General features: G+C 46.3%; 1 protein-coding gene across 1 annotated transcript in view; it reads left to right on the top strand.

Annotated features, from left to right (window-relative positions):
- Nucleotides 1–260: 260 nt before the first annotated feature.
- Nucleotides 261–15,556, top strand: part of LOC144501866 (multidrug and toxin extrusion protein 1-like) — a 46,317-nt gene continuing 31,021 nt past the window's right edge. The window contains exons 1-5 of the mRNA XM_078225911.1: nt 261–407; nt 2,229–2,330; nt 2,938–3,006; nt 8,699–8,847; nt 10,313–10,359. Of these exons, the coding sequence (XP_078082037.1) occupies nt 261–407; nt 2,229–2,330; nt 2,938–3,006; nt 8,699–8,847; nt 10,313–10,359 (514 nt within the window). The remainder of the gene's footprint in view (nt 408–2,228; nt 2,331–2,937; nt 3,007–8,698; nt 8,848–10,312; nt 10,360–15,556) is intronic.

The raw sequence follows: 15,556 nt of genomic DNA, 5'->3' as shown, positions 1-15,556 counted from the left end.
ACTCTGAAAAGACCTTGAACCCTGAATGTAGGCGGTGCGTTTCCTACAGCTCTGAAAGGACAATGATTAAGAATCAATCGTGACCACATGTCTAGGAGTGGGAGTAGTTTGAACATTGGAACCATATATTATATCAGAAGGAGCTGTGGAACCCAATGGAGAGGAATAATATCTCGGAATGGTTGGTGGGATGGGGTTGTGGGGGGGCACCCAAATGAGAGAAGTAAAATAACTTTTTTTTTTAGCGAAGGATTGGAAAAATGGAGAACTCAAAGCAACTACGCTCCGACAGTGTAGCCCAGACTCCTGGAACCTGCGGGAACCTGTTCCTGAGGAAAATAAGGAGACTCAAACCCACCAACTTCTGGCAGGAAGTGAAACGCATTTCTAAACTGGCTGGGCCAGTGGTGAGTTTACACCCACTGAATATCCCATCACATCCCTCGGAAAGGTAACCCATTGGGCGGGATTTTCCAGTTGCGCTCGCCCCAAGGCTGGAAATTCCCACCCGAGGTCAATGGACCTTTGCATGGTTCGTGTCCCGCCCGCTATGATTCCCGTGGCAAGCGGGACGGGAAAATTCACCTCATTGCCTCCCAATCTCCTTCAATAAACTTGCTTACATAATCAATTTTACTGAACCTATGAATAAAATTCATGCACTGATTCCAATCATACAATCCTTTTTCTTGTACCTATTTATAAAATCCTTTTCAATAACCTTGTCTGCTAACTTATTGCACAACTTCCTATCTTAAAAGATGAAAATCTCATTGCATCACTTTGTTTTATTCAAAGACCATCATTTAGAATTGATATATTTGGGTATTTGCACACATTACCAGCGGAGGAATGGTTGAGGACTCTGGGTCTGTACTCGTTGGAGATTAGAAGGATGAGGGGGGGATCTTATTGAAACTTACAGGATACTGCGAGGCCTGGATAGAGTGGACGTGAAGAGGATGTTTCCACTAGTAGGAAAAACTAGAACCAGAGGGCACAACCTCAGGCTAAAGGGACGATCCTTTAAAACAGAGATGAGGAGGAATTTCTTCAGCCAGAGAGTGGTGAATGTGTGGAACTCTTTGCCGCAGAATGCTGTGGAGGCCAGGTCATTGAGTGTCTTTAAGACAGAGATAGATAGGTTCTTGATTAATAATGGGGTCAGGGGTTACGGGGAAAAGGCAGGAGAATGGGGATGAGAAAAATATCAGTCATGGTTGAATGGCGGAGCAGACCCGATGGGCCGAGTGGCCTAATTCTGCTCCTATGTCTCATGGTCTTATGGAGTATTTGCCTGCATCAGCTTTGAAGCTTCCCTTCATAATCTTGAAAACTTTAATTTCAAATTGTATCTGATTTTTGAAGAAAGAATTAAATTCCTTTCAGTGAGAAATATGATTGGTTTATTTGGTTTACAAGCATCCTTTTAAAGTTTAAGGGGGCGATCTTGCCAGCTCGTCATGCCGGTCGATGGCTGGGGCGAGACGGTAAGATCGTGCGAGAGGCGAAACATCGCGTTCGTACCCAGTTTCTCGCCTCTTGCAATCTTAACTGGCCCTGGGTTTCTGGCAAGATCAGCCTCACGCCTGGGAAGGGCATGAGGAGGCATTGCTTTTTGCTAGCCTTGGACCCTGGCAGTGCCAGCTTGGCACCCTGGCAGTGCCAGCCTGGCACTGCCCACTGGTCACCCTGGCACTGCCCACTGGGCACCAGGCAGTGCCAGGGGGATGGGATCATGATGGGGTGGGGCCTGAGGGGAGGAGCTGGGCCATGACGGGGGAGGGGGCAGAATTGGCCAAGGTAGGAGGTGGGGAGAGTGATATGCAGGGAGTTCGGGGGAGGGGGGGGGGGGAGGCTATCATCTGGGGAGGCCAACGATTGGGGTGGCACGTGATATTCAGGGGGAAGGTGATTGACAGGTCTCTCTGTGCAACAGAACAGAGAGATCTGCATATGCACAATTGCACCCTCTAGTGTGAGCAGCCGGCTTTCCAGTGAGCTTAGGCCCCACCCCTCCACCTACTGGTGGGAATCAGATTGTGCATCATTTTTTCCATTAAGTGGCGTAAGATTTCACTTGTGACCTCGCTGAGAATGCTGATCAGAAACTCTCCTGTTTTCACACTCATTCAGCACTTAGAACATTTTTGGTATGATCATCCCCTAAGAATTTGATCAAAATGAAGTGGCCAGTATGGTACTAATCTTTCATTTTCTTTTGCCAGTTCTTGTCACAGCTGATGATACTTCTAATAAACATTGTCAGCTCTGCGTTCTGTGGACATTTAGGAAAAGTTGAATTGGGCGCAGTTAGTCTGGCCACAGCGGTGAGTTTGTGTTCAGATTGTGCATATTTATTCATCATAATGTATCCGGTATAAAATAGTGATGCTGTGGAGATGCCGGCGTTGGACTGGGATAAGCACAGTAAGAAGTCTCACAACACCAGGTTAAAGTCCAACATGTTTATTTGGAACCACGAGCTTTTGGAGCGCTGCTCCTTCACTCACCTGATGAAGCGCTCCGAAAACTCGTGATTCCAAATAAACCTGTTGGGCTCGAACCTGGCACTGTGAGACTCCTTACTGTAAGATAGTGATGGAATTGCATTACTTCCTATCAGTTTCAAGCTTAGTACCTGATGAAATGCTCCTTGTAAAAAGCCCGGTTTCCTCCGGGTGCTCCGGTTTCCTCCCACAGTCTGAAAGACGTGCTGGTTAGGTGGATTGGCCGTGCTAAATTCTCCCAAAGTGTACCCGAACAGGCGCCGGAGTGTGGCGACTCAGGGATTTTCACAGTAACTTCATTGCAGTGTTAATGTAAGCCTGCCTGTGACACTAATAAAGAATCTTTAAACTTTATCTTGTCAAACACTGATTACACCTGGGATGATATTGCTAAATGCTTGTTCTTCCTTTTATTTCTTTTGGACAGGTAATAACTGTATCAGGTATCTCCATAGGTATGGGGTTATCTATGGCATGCGACACACTCATATCTCAGGTAGGTGCAGCCAAAGCCAGAAGGAGCTGTGATGTCCTTTCAACAAAGCAAAAATACTTTTGTCATATCAAAGCAGAATAAATCTTTCAATTACAAGCCTGGGGAAATGCAATCCCCTGTGTGAATATCAGCCATGATGTGGAGATGCCGGCGTTGGACTGGGGTGGGCACAGTATGAAGTCTCACAACACCAGGTTAAAGTCCAACAGGTTTATTTGGTAGCACAAGCTTTCGGAGCGCTGCTCCTTCATCAGGTGAGTGGGAGTTGTGTTCACAAACAGGGCATATATAGACACAAACTCAATTTACAAGATAATGGTTGGAATGCGAGTCTTTACAGGTCTGTACCTTTAAGACTTGATTACCTGTAAAGACTCGCATTGGGGAGAGTTTAAACTAGATAGGTTGGGGGAAGGGGATCGAGACGAGGTGACTGGGAGCAAGGAAGTTAGCTCGCAAACATAAGAACATAAGAACATAAGAAATAGGAGCAGGAGTAGGCCATCTGGCCCTACGAGCCTGCCCCGCCATTCAACAAGATCATGGCTGATCTGAAGCGAATCAGTTCCACTTACCCGCCTGCTCCCCATATCCCCTAATTCCCTTATCGATCAGAAAACTATCTACCCGTGATTTAAACATATTCAACGAGGATGCCTCCACCACTTCAATGGGCAGAGAATTCCAGAGATTCACTACCCTCTGAGAGAAGAAGTTCCCCCTCAACTCTGTTCTGAACCGGCCCCCCCCTTATTTTGAGGCTGTGCCCTCTAGTTCTGATTTCCCTTCTAAGTGGAAAGAATCTCTCCACCTCTACCCTATCCATCCCCTTCATTATTCTTATATGTCTCTATAAGATCACCCCTCATCCTTCTAAACTCCAACGAGTACAGACCCAATCTGTTTAATCTCTCCTCATAAACTACACCCCTCATCTCCGGTATCAACCTGGTGAACCTTCTCTGCACTCCCTCCAAGGCCAATATATCCTTTCGCAAATAAGGGGACCAAAACTGCACACAGTACTCCAGTTGCGGCCTCACCAGTGCCTGTTACACCAGTAACAGAGAAGGGTTATAGACAGTGCAAGAGGGAGGATGGACGGGGGATACAGAAGGGGAGAGCTCAGACCAAAGGATTGAGATGTGTTTACTTTAATGCCAGGAGTATAGTGAATAAAGGGGATGAGCTCAGAGCGTGGATCGATGCCTGGAAGTGTGATATGGTGGCCATTACGGAGACTTGGATGTCTCAGGGACAGGACTGGATACTCCAGGTGCCGGGATTCAGATGTTTCAGGAAGGACAGGGAGGGAGGCAAGAGAGGGGGTGGAGTGGCACTGCTGCTCAGGGATAGTGTCACAGCTGTAGAGAAGGTGTATGCTGTGGAGGGATTGTCTACAGAGTCTCTGTGGGTGGAAGTTTGGAGTGAGAAGGGGTCGATCACTTTGTTGGGAGTTTTCTATAGGCCGCCCAATAGTAACAGGGAGGTGGAGGAGCTGATAGGGAAACAGATCCTGAAGAGATGCAGTAATAGCAGAGTTGTTGTGATGGGAGACTTTAATTTCCCAAACATAGATTGGAATATCCCTAGGGTAAGGGAATTGGATGGGGAGGAGTTCATTAGGTGTGTTCAGGAGGGTTTCCTGACACAGCATGTGGACAAGCCTACAAGAGGAGAGGCTGTACTTGATCTGATACTGACCAATGAACCTGGGCAGGTGTCAGATCTCTCAGTGGGAGAGCATCTTGGGGATAGTGATCATAACTCTATCTCCTTTATGCTTGCATTGGAAAAAGAGAGGATCAGGCAAGCTAGGAAAGTGTTCATATGGAGTAAGGAGAAATATGAAGACATAAGGCAGCAAATTAGAGGAGTAAATTGGAAGGAGGTATTCTCGGGGAAATGTACTGAAGAGAGATGGCAGTTTTTCAAGGAATGTCTGTCTTGAGTTCTACAGGACAACGTTCCGAGCAGACAGGGAGGTGTTGGTAGGTTAAAGGAACCATGGTGCATGAAAGCTGTGCAGGACCTCGTCGAGAAGAAAAGGAAACATACAAAAGGTTTAGAGAGCTTGGCGAAGATAGGGATCTAGGTGAGTATACGGCTTGTAGGAAGGGACTAAGGAAGGAAATTTGGAGAGCCAGAAGGGGTCACAAGAAGGCCTTGGCAGGTAGGATTAAAGAAAACCCTAAGGCGTTCTATAAATATGTGAAGAGTAAAAGGATGAGACGTGAAGGAATAGGGCCTATAAAAGGTGAAGGCGGGAAAGTCTGTACGGAAGCAGTAGAAATGGCAGTGGTGCTTAATGAGTATTTTGCCTCGGTTTTCACAGAGGAGAAGGACATGGGTGGATATACTGCGGGCTTGCGGTGGACTGAAAAGATTGAGTATGTGGACTTTAAGAAAGAGGTTGTGCTGGAATCTTTGAATGGCATCAAGATAGATAAGTCGCCGGGTTTGGATGGGATGTACCCCAGGTTACTGTGGGAGGCGAGGGAAGAGATTGCAGAGCCTCTGGCGATGATCTTTGCATCGTCGATGGAGACGAGAGAGGTGCCGGAGGATTGGAGGATTGTGGATGTGGTTCCTATTTTCAGGAAGGGGAATAGGGATAGCCCAGGAAATTACCGACCGGTGAGTCGAACCGCAGTGGTTGGTAAGCTGATGGAGAAGATCCTGAGGGACAAGATTTATGGGCATTTAGAGAGGTTTAGTATGCTCAAGAATACTCAGCAGAGCTTTGTCAAAGGCAGATCGTGCCTTACGAGCCTGGTGGAGTTCTTCGAAAATGTGACTAAACACATTGACGAAGGGAAAGCGGTAGATGTGGTTTATATGGATTTTAGCAAGGCGTTCGATAAGGTCCCCCATGCAAGGTTTCTAGAAAAAGTGAGAGGACATGGGATCTAAGGGGCTGTTGCCCTGTGGATCCAGAACTGGCTTGCCCAAAGGAGGCAGAGAGTGGGTATAGATGGGTCTTTTTCTAAATGGAGGTCGGTCACCAGTGGTGTGCCCCAGGGATCTGTTCTGGGACCCTTGCTGTTTGTCATTTTCATTAATGACCTGGATGAGGAAGTGGAGGGATGGGTTGGTACGTTTGCCGACGACATGAAGGTTGGTGGGGTTGTGGATAGTCTGAAGGGATGTCAGAAGTTACAGAGGGTCATAGATAGGATGCAAGACTGGGCGGAGAAGTGACAGATGGACTTCAACCCAGATAAATGCGTAGTGGTCCATTTTGGCAGGTCAAATGGGATGAAGGAGTACAATATTAAGGGAAAGACTCTTAGTACTGTGGAGGATCAGAAGGACCTTGGGGTCCGGGTCCATAGGACTCTAAAATCGGCCCCGCAGGTGGAGGAGGTGGTTAAGAAGGCGTATGGTGTGCTGGCCTTTATCAATCGAGGGATTGAGTTTAGGAGTCCGGCGATAATGATCCAGCTATATAAGACCCTCGTCAGACCCCACTTGGAGTACTGTGCTCAGTTCTGGTCGCCTCATTACAGGAAGGATGTGGAAAAGATTGAAAGGGTGCAGAGGAGATTTACAAGGATGTTGCCTGGATTGAGTGGCATGCCTTATGAGGATAGGCTGAGGGAGCTCGGTCTTTTCTCCTTGGAGAGACGTAGGATGAGAGGAGACCTAATTGAGGTATATAAGATGTTGAGAGGCATAGATCGGGTGGACTCTCAGAGGCTTTTTCCCAGGGTGGAAATGGCTGCTACGAGAGGACACAAGTTTAAGGTGCTGGGGGGTAGGTACAGGGGAAATGTTAGGGGGAAGTTTTTCACTCAGAGGGTGGTGGGCGAGTGGAATCGGCTGCCGTCAGTGGTGGTGGAGGCAAACTCAATAGGGTCTTTTAAGAGACTCCTGGATGAGCACATGGGACTTAATAGGATGGAGGGTTATAGGTAGGCCTAGCAGGTAGGGGATATGTTCGGCACAACTTGTGGGGCCGAAGGGCCTGTTTTGTGCTGTAGTTTTTCTATGTTTCTAAATTGAGTTTGTGTCTATATATGCCCTGTTTGTGAACACAACTCCCACTCACCTGATGAAGGAGCAGCGCTCCGGAAGCTTGTGGCTTGTGCTACCAAATAAACCTGTTGGACTTTAACCTGGTGTTGTGAGACTTCTTACTGAATTTCAGCCAGGCTGAGTAGGTGAGAGCCAGATACAATTCCTGGAACGTCCTGTATTAGCTGATTTCAGCCAAGGCAATGTCGCCACAATTTGCCTTCGGGTTGAGGGTAGGGAAATTATCCAGTGATTCAGAGCAGGTGAGAACTTTGGCAATGAATATCAACTTGAGGGGAGGCACACCATAATGAAGAACAAATTTTCTTGAAAGATAAACAAGAGAACCCATGAACAGGTGATCTGAAATAGTGAGACAAATGAGTATTGCCAACACCGATATTTAATTAAATGGACCGTGGGCATAGAATCACGTAACAAAATAAACAAGACTGAATAAGACCAGCTCTCCCCAGTGCGCAGTGCCGAGGGTATAGCCTAATTTAAGCTGTCAATGTTTTATTGATTAAGTAATGTGACCTACGAGATAGTTGTTGAGGTGTAAGCAAAGTGATTTAGAAGCACTTGTGATCTGAATAAATCTGGCATGTTAAGCAGGATTATTATCCAATCTTAATGCTTTTGACTCTAAACTGTAGGAACAGAATTAGACCATTTGGCCTATTGAGCTCCGCCATTCAATCATGGTTAATTTGTTTTTCAATCCCATTCTCCTTTTCCCCGAAACCTTTGATCCCCTTACCAATCAAGAACCTATCTGTCTCTGTCTTAAATACACTTAATGACCTGGCCTCGACAGCCTTCTGTGGCAATGGGTTCCACAAATTCACCACCTTCTGACTGAAGAATTTCCTTCTCATCTCAGTTCTCCCTCTACTCTGAGGCTGTGCCCTCGCATCCTAATCTGTCCTACTAATGGAAACATCTTCCCCACGTCCACTCTATCCAGACCTTTCAGTATTCTGCAAGTTTCAATGAGATCCCCCCCCCCCCTCTCATCAGACCATAAGACATAGGAGCAGAATTAGGCCACTCGGCCCATTGAGTCTGCTCCGCCATTTAATCATGGCTGATATGTTTCTCATCTGCATTCTCCTGTTTTTTCCCCATAACCCCTGATCCCCTTATTAATCAAGAACCTATCTATCTCTGTCTTAAAGACACTCAATGACCTGGCCTCCGCAGCCTTCTGCGGCAAAGAGTTCCACAAATTCACCACTCTCTGGCTGAAGAAATTCCTCCTCATCTCTGTTTTAAAGGAGCGTCCCTTTAGCCTGAGGTTGTGCCCTCTGGTTCTAGTTTTTCCTACTCGTGGAAACATCCTCTCCACGTCCACTCTATCCAGGCCTCGCAGTATCCTGTAAGTTTCAATAAGATCCCCCCTCATCCTTCTAAACTCCATCGAGTACAGACCCAGGGTCCTCAGATTCTCCTCATATGTCAAGCTTTTCATTCCAGGGATCATTCTCGTGAACCTCCTCTGGACCCTTTCCAAGGCCGACTCGTCCTTCCTTAAGAGAGTGAGAAATGTTGCAATCTTCTAATTTTTTGATGTTCTTGCAATTCCACTTATTGGAAGTGGAATTAAAGTCCATCAAAATGTGATCTAACGGTCGCGATCCAATTCATTTTACCTTTTATTCTGCTCTTTCAGACGTACGGCAGCAAGAACTTGAAGCGAATTGGGGTGATTCTCCAAAGAGGGATTCTCATTCTCATGATCGCCTGCTTCCCCTGCTGGGCGCTCTTCATAAACATCGAGCACATTTTATTGGCTTGCAAACAGTCTCCTGCAGTGGCCAAGTGAGTGTCCCGTCTGATTTTCACTGCAGTTTTATTCCCAGGGCCTGGCATCACGGGCAGCCACATAAAAAAATGGTGTTTATTTCCTTTGTAAGCAGGGCAGCACAGTGAATAGTGAATTCATGTCCGTATCAACACAGACTAGATACAAGTCGCCCCAGGCAACACTAGAGTTGCCTGGGGCAACCATCTCTATGATATTTCACTTTCTTTCTTGTGTTGTGTCTTCCGTAAAAGTCTGGCGGTGACTCTGCCAGGTGCCAAGGTTAACGAGCTGTCTTCACTGATGTGATGTGGAGTTGCCGGTGTTGGACTGGGGTGGGCACAGTAAGGAGTCTCACAACACCAGGTTAAAGTCCAACAGGTTTATTTGGCGGCCTAAGCTTTTGGAGCGCTGCTCCTTCTCACCTGATGAAGGGGCAACGCTCTGAAAGCTTGTGCTGCCAAATAAACCTGTTGGACTTTAACCTGGTGTTGTGAGACTTCACTGATGTGGCCCATTCTGTTTGTACTTCATGCACTTCATGACTTTGCGACTGCGGGTTTGAGTTTAATTTTCGTTACAAAGGTGGTGATGTTCTATGTTCCCTGTCATCTGTTTCTCCAGAAGGAACTCTTCAAAATGCAAATGTAATGAAAATACAATAAAACTTACTCCAACTTATAAATCAAAGAAAGGGCTTCATAAAGAAACATCATTACTCCAAACTTGGGGCCTCGCCCAGGGCCACTCCAAGCTCTCCACAATTCTACATAGTTCTTTATTTATAGTGAATCAGCTGGTCAGCTGACTATTACATCACTGTAATTGGTTCCATGTTTTACTGGGTCAGCTGACCCTTACATTTTGTTCCCGTTGGTCATTGGAAATTTGGCATGTCAGCTCTCACCAATTTTTACAGCTACACCATAGAAAGCATTCTTTCTGGTTGTATCACAGCTTGGTATGGCTCCTGCTCTGCCCAAGACCGCAAGGAACTACAAAAGGCTGTGAATGTAGCCCAATCCATCACGCAAACCAGCCTCCCATCCATTGACACTGTCTACACTTCCCGCTGCTTCGGAAAAGCAGCCAGCATAATTAAGGACCCCATGCACCCCGGACATTCTCTCTTCCACCTTCTTCCTTCAGGAAAAAGATACAAAAGTCTGAGGTCACGTACCAAACGACTCAAGAACAGCTTCTTCCCTGCTGCTGTCAGACTTTTCAATGGACTTACCTTGCATTAAGTTGATCTTTCTCTACACCCTATCTATGACTGTAACACTACATTCTGCACACTCTCCTTTCCTTCTCTATGAACAGTATGCTCGGTCTGTATAGCGCGCAAGAAACAATACTTTTCACTGTATGTTAATACATGTGACGATAATAAATCAAATCAAATCAAATTACATCCGATACAAAGTTGTCACCGGTTATATTCTAACATCTGTCACCAACATCTTTTATTTTTTCTTACAGGTTAACACAACGCTATGTGAAGATATTTATCCCTGCCCTTCCCGTGAGTAAATGATGATAGGGAGTAGGCACACGCAGGCAGCTCATTAAACAGCTAAAGTCTTCCATTAACTGAAGTGTGGACAGATCAAAGGGTTCCAGTCAGCAATAATCTCTATTTGAGATCAACCGGAGAAATCTCTCAAGCTAACCTCATCAGTCTCATCCCCTAACCAATCTCAGCTGGGAGCCATAAGCATTCAATGTCCCAGGGGTACACAATCAAAGAAGTCTTGAACAGGGGGAGGCGATGGTTTAGTGGTGTTATCACTCGAATATTAATCCAGAAACTTAGCTAATGCTTTGGAGACCCGCGCTTGAATTCCGCCACGGCAAATTGTGAAATATTCAATAAAAAATATCTGGAATCTACTGATGACCATGAAACCATTCTGACGAAGGGTTATCCAAAGTTAATGCTGAAAGTTAAAGTTTGTTATTAGTGTCACAAGTAGGCTTACATTATCACTGCAATGAAGTTACTGTGAAAATCCCCTAGTCGCCACACTCCGGCGCCTGTTAGGGTACACCGAGGGAGAATTTAGCACGGCCAATGGACTTAACCAGCACGTCTTTCGGACTGTGGGAGGAAACCGGAGCACCCGGAGGAAACCCACGCAGACGCGGGGAGAATGTGCAAACTCCACACAGACAGTGACCCAAGCCGGGAATCGAACCCGGGTCATTGGCGCTGTGAGGCAGCAGTGGTAACCAATGTGCCACCCAAAGCTCTGACAAAGGGTCATCCAGACTCGAAACATTGGCTCTATTTTCTCTCTCCACAGATGCTGTCAGACCTGCTGAGATTTTCCAGCATTTTTCTGTTTTTGTTTCAGATTCCAGCATCCGCAGTATTTTGCGTTTTCTATGAAACCGTTGTTGATTGTCGGAAAAACCCATCTGGTTCACTAATGTCCTTTAGGGAAGGAAATCTGCCGTCCTTACCTGGTCTGGCCTACATGCGACTCCAGAGTCACAGCTATGTGGTTGACTTGCAACTGCCCTCTGAACAAGGGCAACTAGAGATGGGCAATAGCCAGCGACGCCCATATCCCCTGAATGAATCAGAGTTCCAGTACCTCATCCAAATCACTGTTCCCCATGTGTGAGCTTAAATCCATAAAACAGGCTATTTGGCCCTTTGAATCTGTTCTGCCCTTTAATAAGGTAATGGTCATGGTGGATTTCTATGTTGGCTGCACCTTCTCATGGGCATTGATTCGTCAAGTATCCAAAAATCTATCAAGATCAGTCTTGAACGTGTAGACAAATGCAAAGGTTCACAACCTTGAATGAAGAAATGCCTCCTCGCCTCAGTCCCAAATGGCAACCCAAGAACACAGGAAAGAGGAACAGGAGTAGGCCACTCAGCCCATCGAGCCTTCTCTACCATTCAATACGTTCATGGCTGACCTTGGGTTTCAACTCCATTTTCCCGCCCGCTCCCCATATCCCTTAACTCCTGAGAGACCAAGAATTAGTCTGTCCCAGCCTTCGATATGTTCAGCAATGGAGCATCCACAACTCTCTGAGGTAGGGAATTCCAAAGATTCACTCCAAAGATAAGCGAAGGAATTCCTCCTCATCTCAGTATTAAATGACCGTTACCCTGATCCTCCGTGTTCTAGATTGCCTCCCCAGCTCAGTTTCCACCCAATCAAAAAAACCCCTTCAGAATTCTGTAGCTTTCAATGAGTTCACCTTTCATTCTCGAATACATACCCAATTTACTCGGTCTCACGTCAGAGGACAACCCCTCAACCTCCGTGAACCTCCGCTCCCTCCAAATCAGGTAGACACTTTATTAAATGTGGAGACCAAAACTGCTCCAGATGTGGTCTCACCAAGAACACCCTGTACAATTGTAGCGAGACTTCTTTATTCCTGTTCTCCAATCCCCTTGCAATCAAGGCCAACATATGATTTGCCCTCCCCTCATTGCTTGCTGCACGCGCATGTTAACTTTCTGCATTCCTCATACAAGAACATCCAAGTCGCCTTGAACACCAACACTGACAAGTTTCACACTTCGATTTTTTCTATTCTTGCAATCAAAGCGAATGCCTTCACACTCCCCTACTTTGTACTGGAGGTGATGGCCTAGTGGTATTATCGCTAGACTATTAATCCAGAAACTCAACTAATGTTCTGGGGACCCGGGTTTGAATCCTGCCATGGCAGATGGTGGAATTTAAATTCAATAAAAAATATCTGGAATTAAAAATCTACTGATGGCCATGAAACCATTGTTGATTGTTGGAAAAACCCATCTGGTTCACTAATGTCCCGTTCGGGAAGGAAATCTGCCGTCCTTACCTGGTCTGGTCCACATTTGACTCCAGAGCCACAGCAATGTGGTTGACTCTCAACTGCCCTCGGGCAACTAGGAATGGGCAATAAATGCTGGCCAGCCAGTGATGCCAAGTCCCACAAATGAATCAAAAAAATTCCATCTTGTTGCCCACTCACTAAACCTGTCTCCATCTCTTTGCAGCCTCTTAATGTCCTTCCCACACCTTCCCTTCCCACCCAGCTTGTATCATCAGCAAACTTAGATACATTACTCTCTGCCTCTTCATTGAAGTCATTAGTATAGACTGCAGCTGAGGCCCCAGCAGTGCACTTTTCACTATCTGCCCTTATCCTGAGACTCTGAAGCCCTGTTTCTAGACTATCCAGCCAGGCACACATTCTCCCAGTATCTGTCAAGCCAGGATTTGGAATTTTAGACATTTCAACAAAGTGACCTCTCATTCTTCTGAACTTCAGCCAATTTGGGCTAGTCTACTCAATCTCTCATGGAATCATAGAATCCCTACAGTGCAGAAGGAGGCCATTCAGCCCATCGAGTCTGCACTGACCACAATCCCACCTAGTCCCGTAACCCCATATATTTACCCTGCTAATCCCCTGACACTAGGGTCAATTTAGCCTGGCTAATCAACCTAACCCACACATCTTTGGACTGTGGGAGGAAACCGGAGCAGCCAGAGGAAACCCACACATAGAAACCTGATACCTTGTCTCCTTATAGCACAATGTCCTCATTCGATGCGTTAGCCTGCTTGCCTTTTGTTACCCTCCCTCTAAGACAAATATGTCCTTCCTTAGGTAAGGAGACAAAAACTCCTTAGTGTACGACAGGTGTAGTCTCACTAAAGCCCAGTACAACTGCGGGAATAGGTCTTTATTCCAATATATCAATGGAGTACTCCAAACCCAATATAGGGAAGGCTAATATAGTATGTGCTTTGCTTGCTGTTCCTGAATGTGTACAGTTTGTTATTTGCCTATGAGGATACCCAGATCCTGTTGAGTTGTTCCTCGCTGGTTAAAAAAGATTCCGCTTTGCCATATTTCCTGCATAACCTCATATTCTTCCACATTCCATACGCAACATTCTTAACTCACTCAATCTCATCCTTGAGAAGCTTCTTTACATTCTCCTTTTGTTTCACTTTTCCACCTGATTTTGGATTGTCAGCGAAACGTGAGATCATGCAGTTGGTGATCACAGCGAAGTCATTGAAAAAAAGATTCCTGCCAGGGCAGTGCAAAGCTTTCCATTAAACATCCCGGTGTCCTGATGACTTTCTCCAAACTCTTCTGAAGTCCAGGTTTTGTCTCTCCCTGGAGCTCCCTCCCCCTTACCCTCCCCTCCTGTACCATTTACCGACGGCAGAAATGCCCGCTCTGGCGCTGCCCTGTGCCCGGCCAATCAGAATGCTGGACACTGGGCCGCTGTGCCAGGAAGCTCCCGCTTCATAGGATCATAGAATCCTACAGTGCAGAAGAAGGCCATTCGGCCCATCGAGCCTGCACTGACCACAATCCCACCCAGACCTGTTTCCGTAACCCCATACATTTATCCCTCTAATCCCCCTAACCTACCCATCCCGGGGCACCAAGGGACAATTTAGCATGGCCAATCCAACTAACCCACCCACCTTTGGAGGAAACCCCGGAGCAGCCGGAGGAAACCCACGCAGACACGGGGAGAAAGTGCAGACTCCACACAGACAATGACCCAAGCCGGGAATCGAACGCAGGTCTCTGGAGCTGTGAGGCAGCAGTGCTAACCACTGTGCCACCGCGTCGGATGTGAACTTTTCCCCTTCTTCAACTGTCAGTGCCCTGATTGGCTATTCCATTCGAATGCTCTGATTGGCTAATCAACGATTCCATGGACACATTGGTGTGAAGACATACACGCGCACTATAGGAGGTTCCTGTTTTCTGATCTTTAATGTATGAATGGGGTTCTTGTAGCCACAGTATTTATGTGGCTGGTCCAGATGAGTGTCTGGTTACTGGTAGCCCTCAGGACTATGTTGATAGTTGGGGATTCAATGATGGTAATGCCATCAAGTGTGAAGGGGCAATGGTTGGATCCTGTCTAATTGGCAATGGCCATTGCTTGGCACTCGGGTGGCATGAATGTTAGGTTCCACTTGTCAGTCCAAGCCTGAATGTTGTCCAGGTCTTGCTGCATTTGGACACGGACTGCTTCAGTACATGAGGACTGTTAAGCCCTCAGCCAGAAACCCCAAGGTGTTTTGTGAAGTTAACCCAGACCCTAAGTTTTACATTTGATTGGCATTAGGGTGAGCATAAGATGTTTCACTCTAGGTATGATTCAAGTGACCCACTGGGAAGCTTTGATCAAGCAAAGTTTATTTAAGAACACAGTTAGAAAATAATAAAAAGAATGAGCATAACTTTTACCAATTGCAAGATTTAAACATGACACAGAATAATTCTTAACAACTAGCTATCTCTGTTGTTCCAATTTAAAAGCAATACCCCTCAGACGTACACCCTACTTCAGAATTAGTTAGCATTAAGGCAAGAATGCTCACGTGTTACTAGCTTTCCAACTTTTAACACCTATGGACAGAAATCCAAACAGTGGTTTTCTGTCTGCAGCCAATGTCCTCTATTGCTACTGAAGCAGTATAATTGATATCATGTTTGTTTTAATCTGAACTAATGCAGTGTTCTGTTGTTTTAGTGTTCCCCTGGGATTGCAGGGTAGAGCTTGATTGGATCGATTGACAGGTCAGGGCATATGACTGGGGTTAGCCAGGCTTTCGCAGAGAATTCCAGTCTCACTGCTGTTTCCGATGCTGTTTGGACTTGAGAGAGATAACAATGTCTCTGTTTCCCCTCGCTGGAGTTGGAGATTCTGATGTCTGAGTGTTGCTG

Source organism: Mustelus asterias, chromosome 12, assembly GCF_964213995.1.
Source record: "Mustelus asterias chromosome 12, sMusAst1.hap1.1, whole genome shotgun sequence".
NCBI lineage: Eukaryota > Metazoa > Chordata > Chondrichthyes > Carcharhiniformes > Triakidae > Mustelus > Mustelus asterias.
The sequence above is the reverse complement of the archived record's forward strand: the minus strand, read 5'-3'. Positions and strand labels throughout refer to the sequence as shown.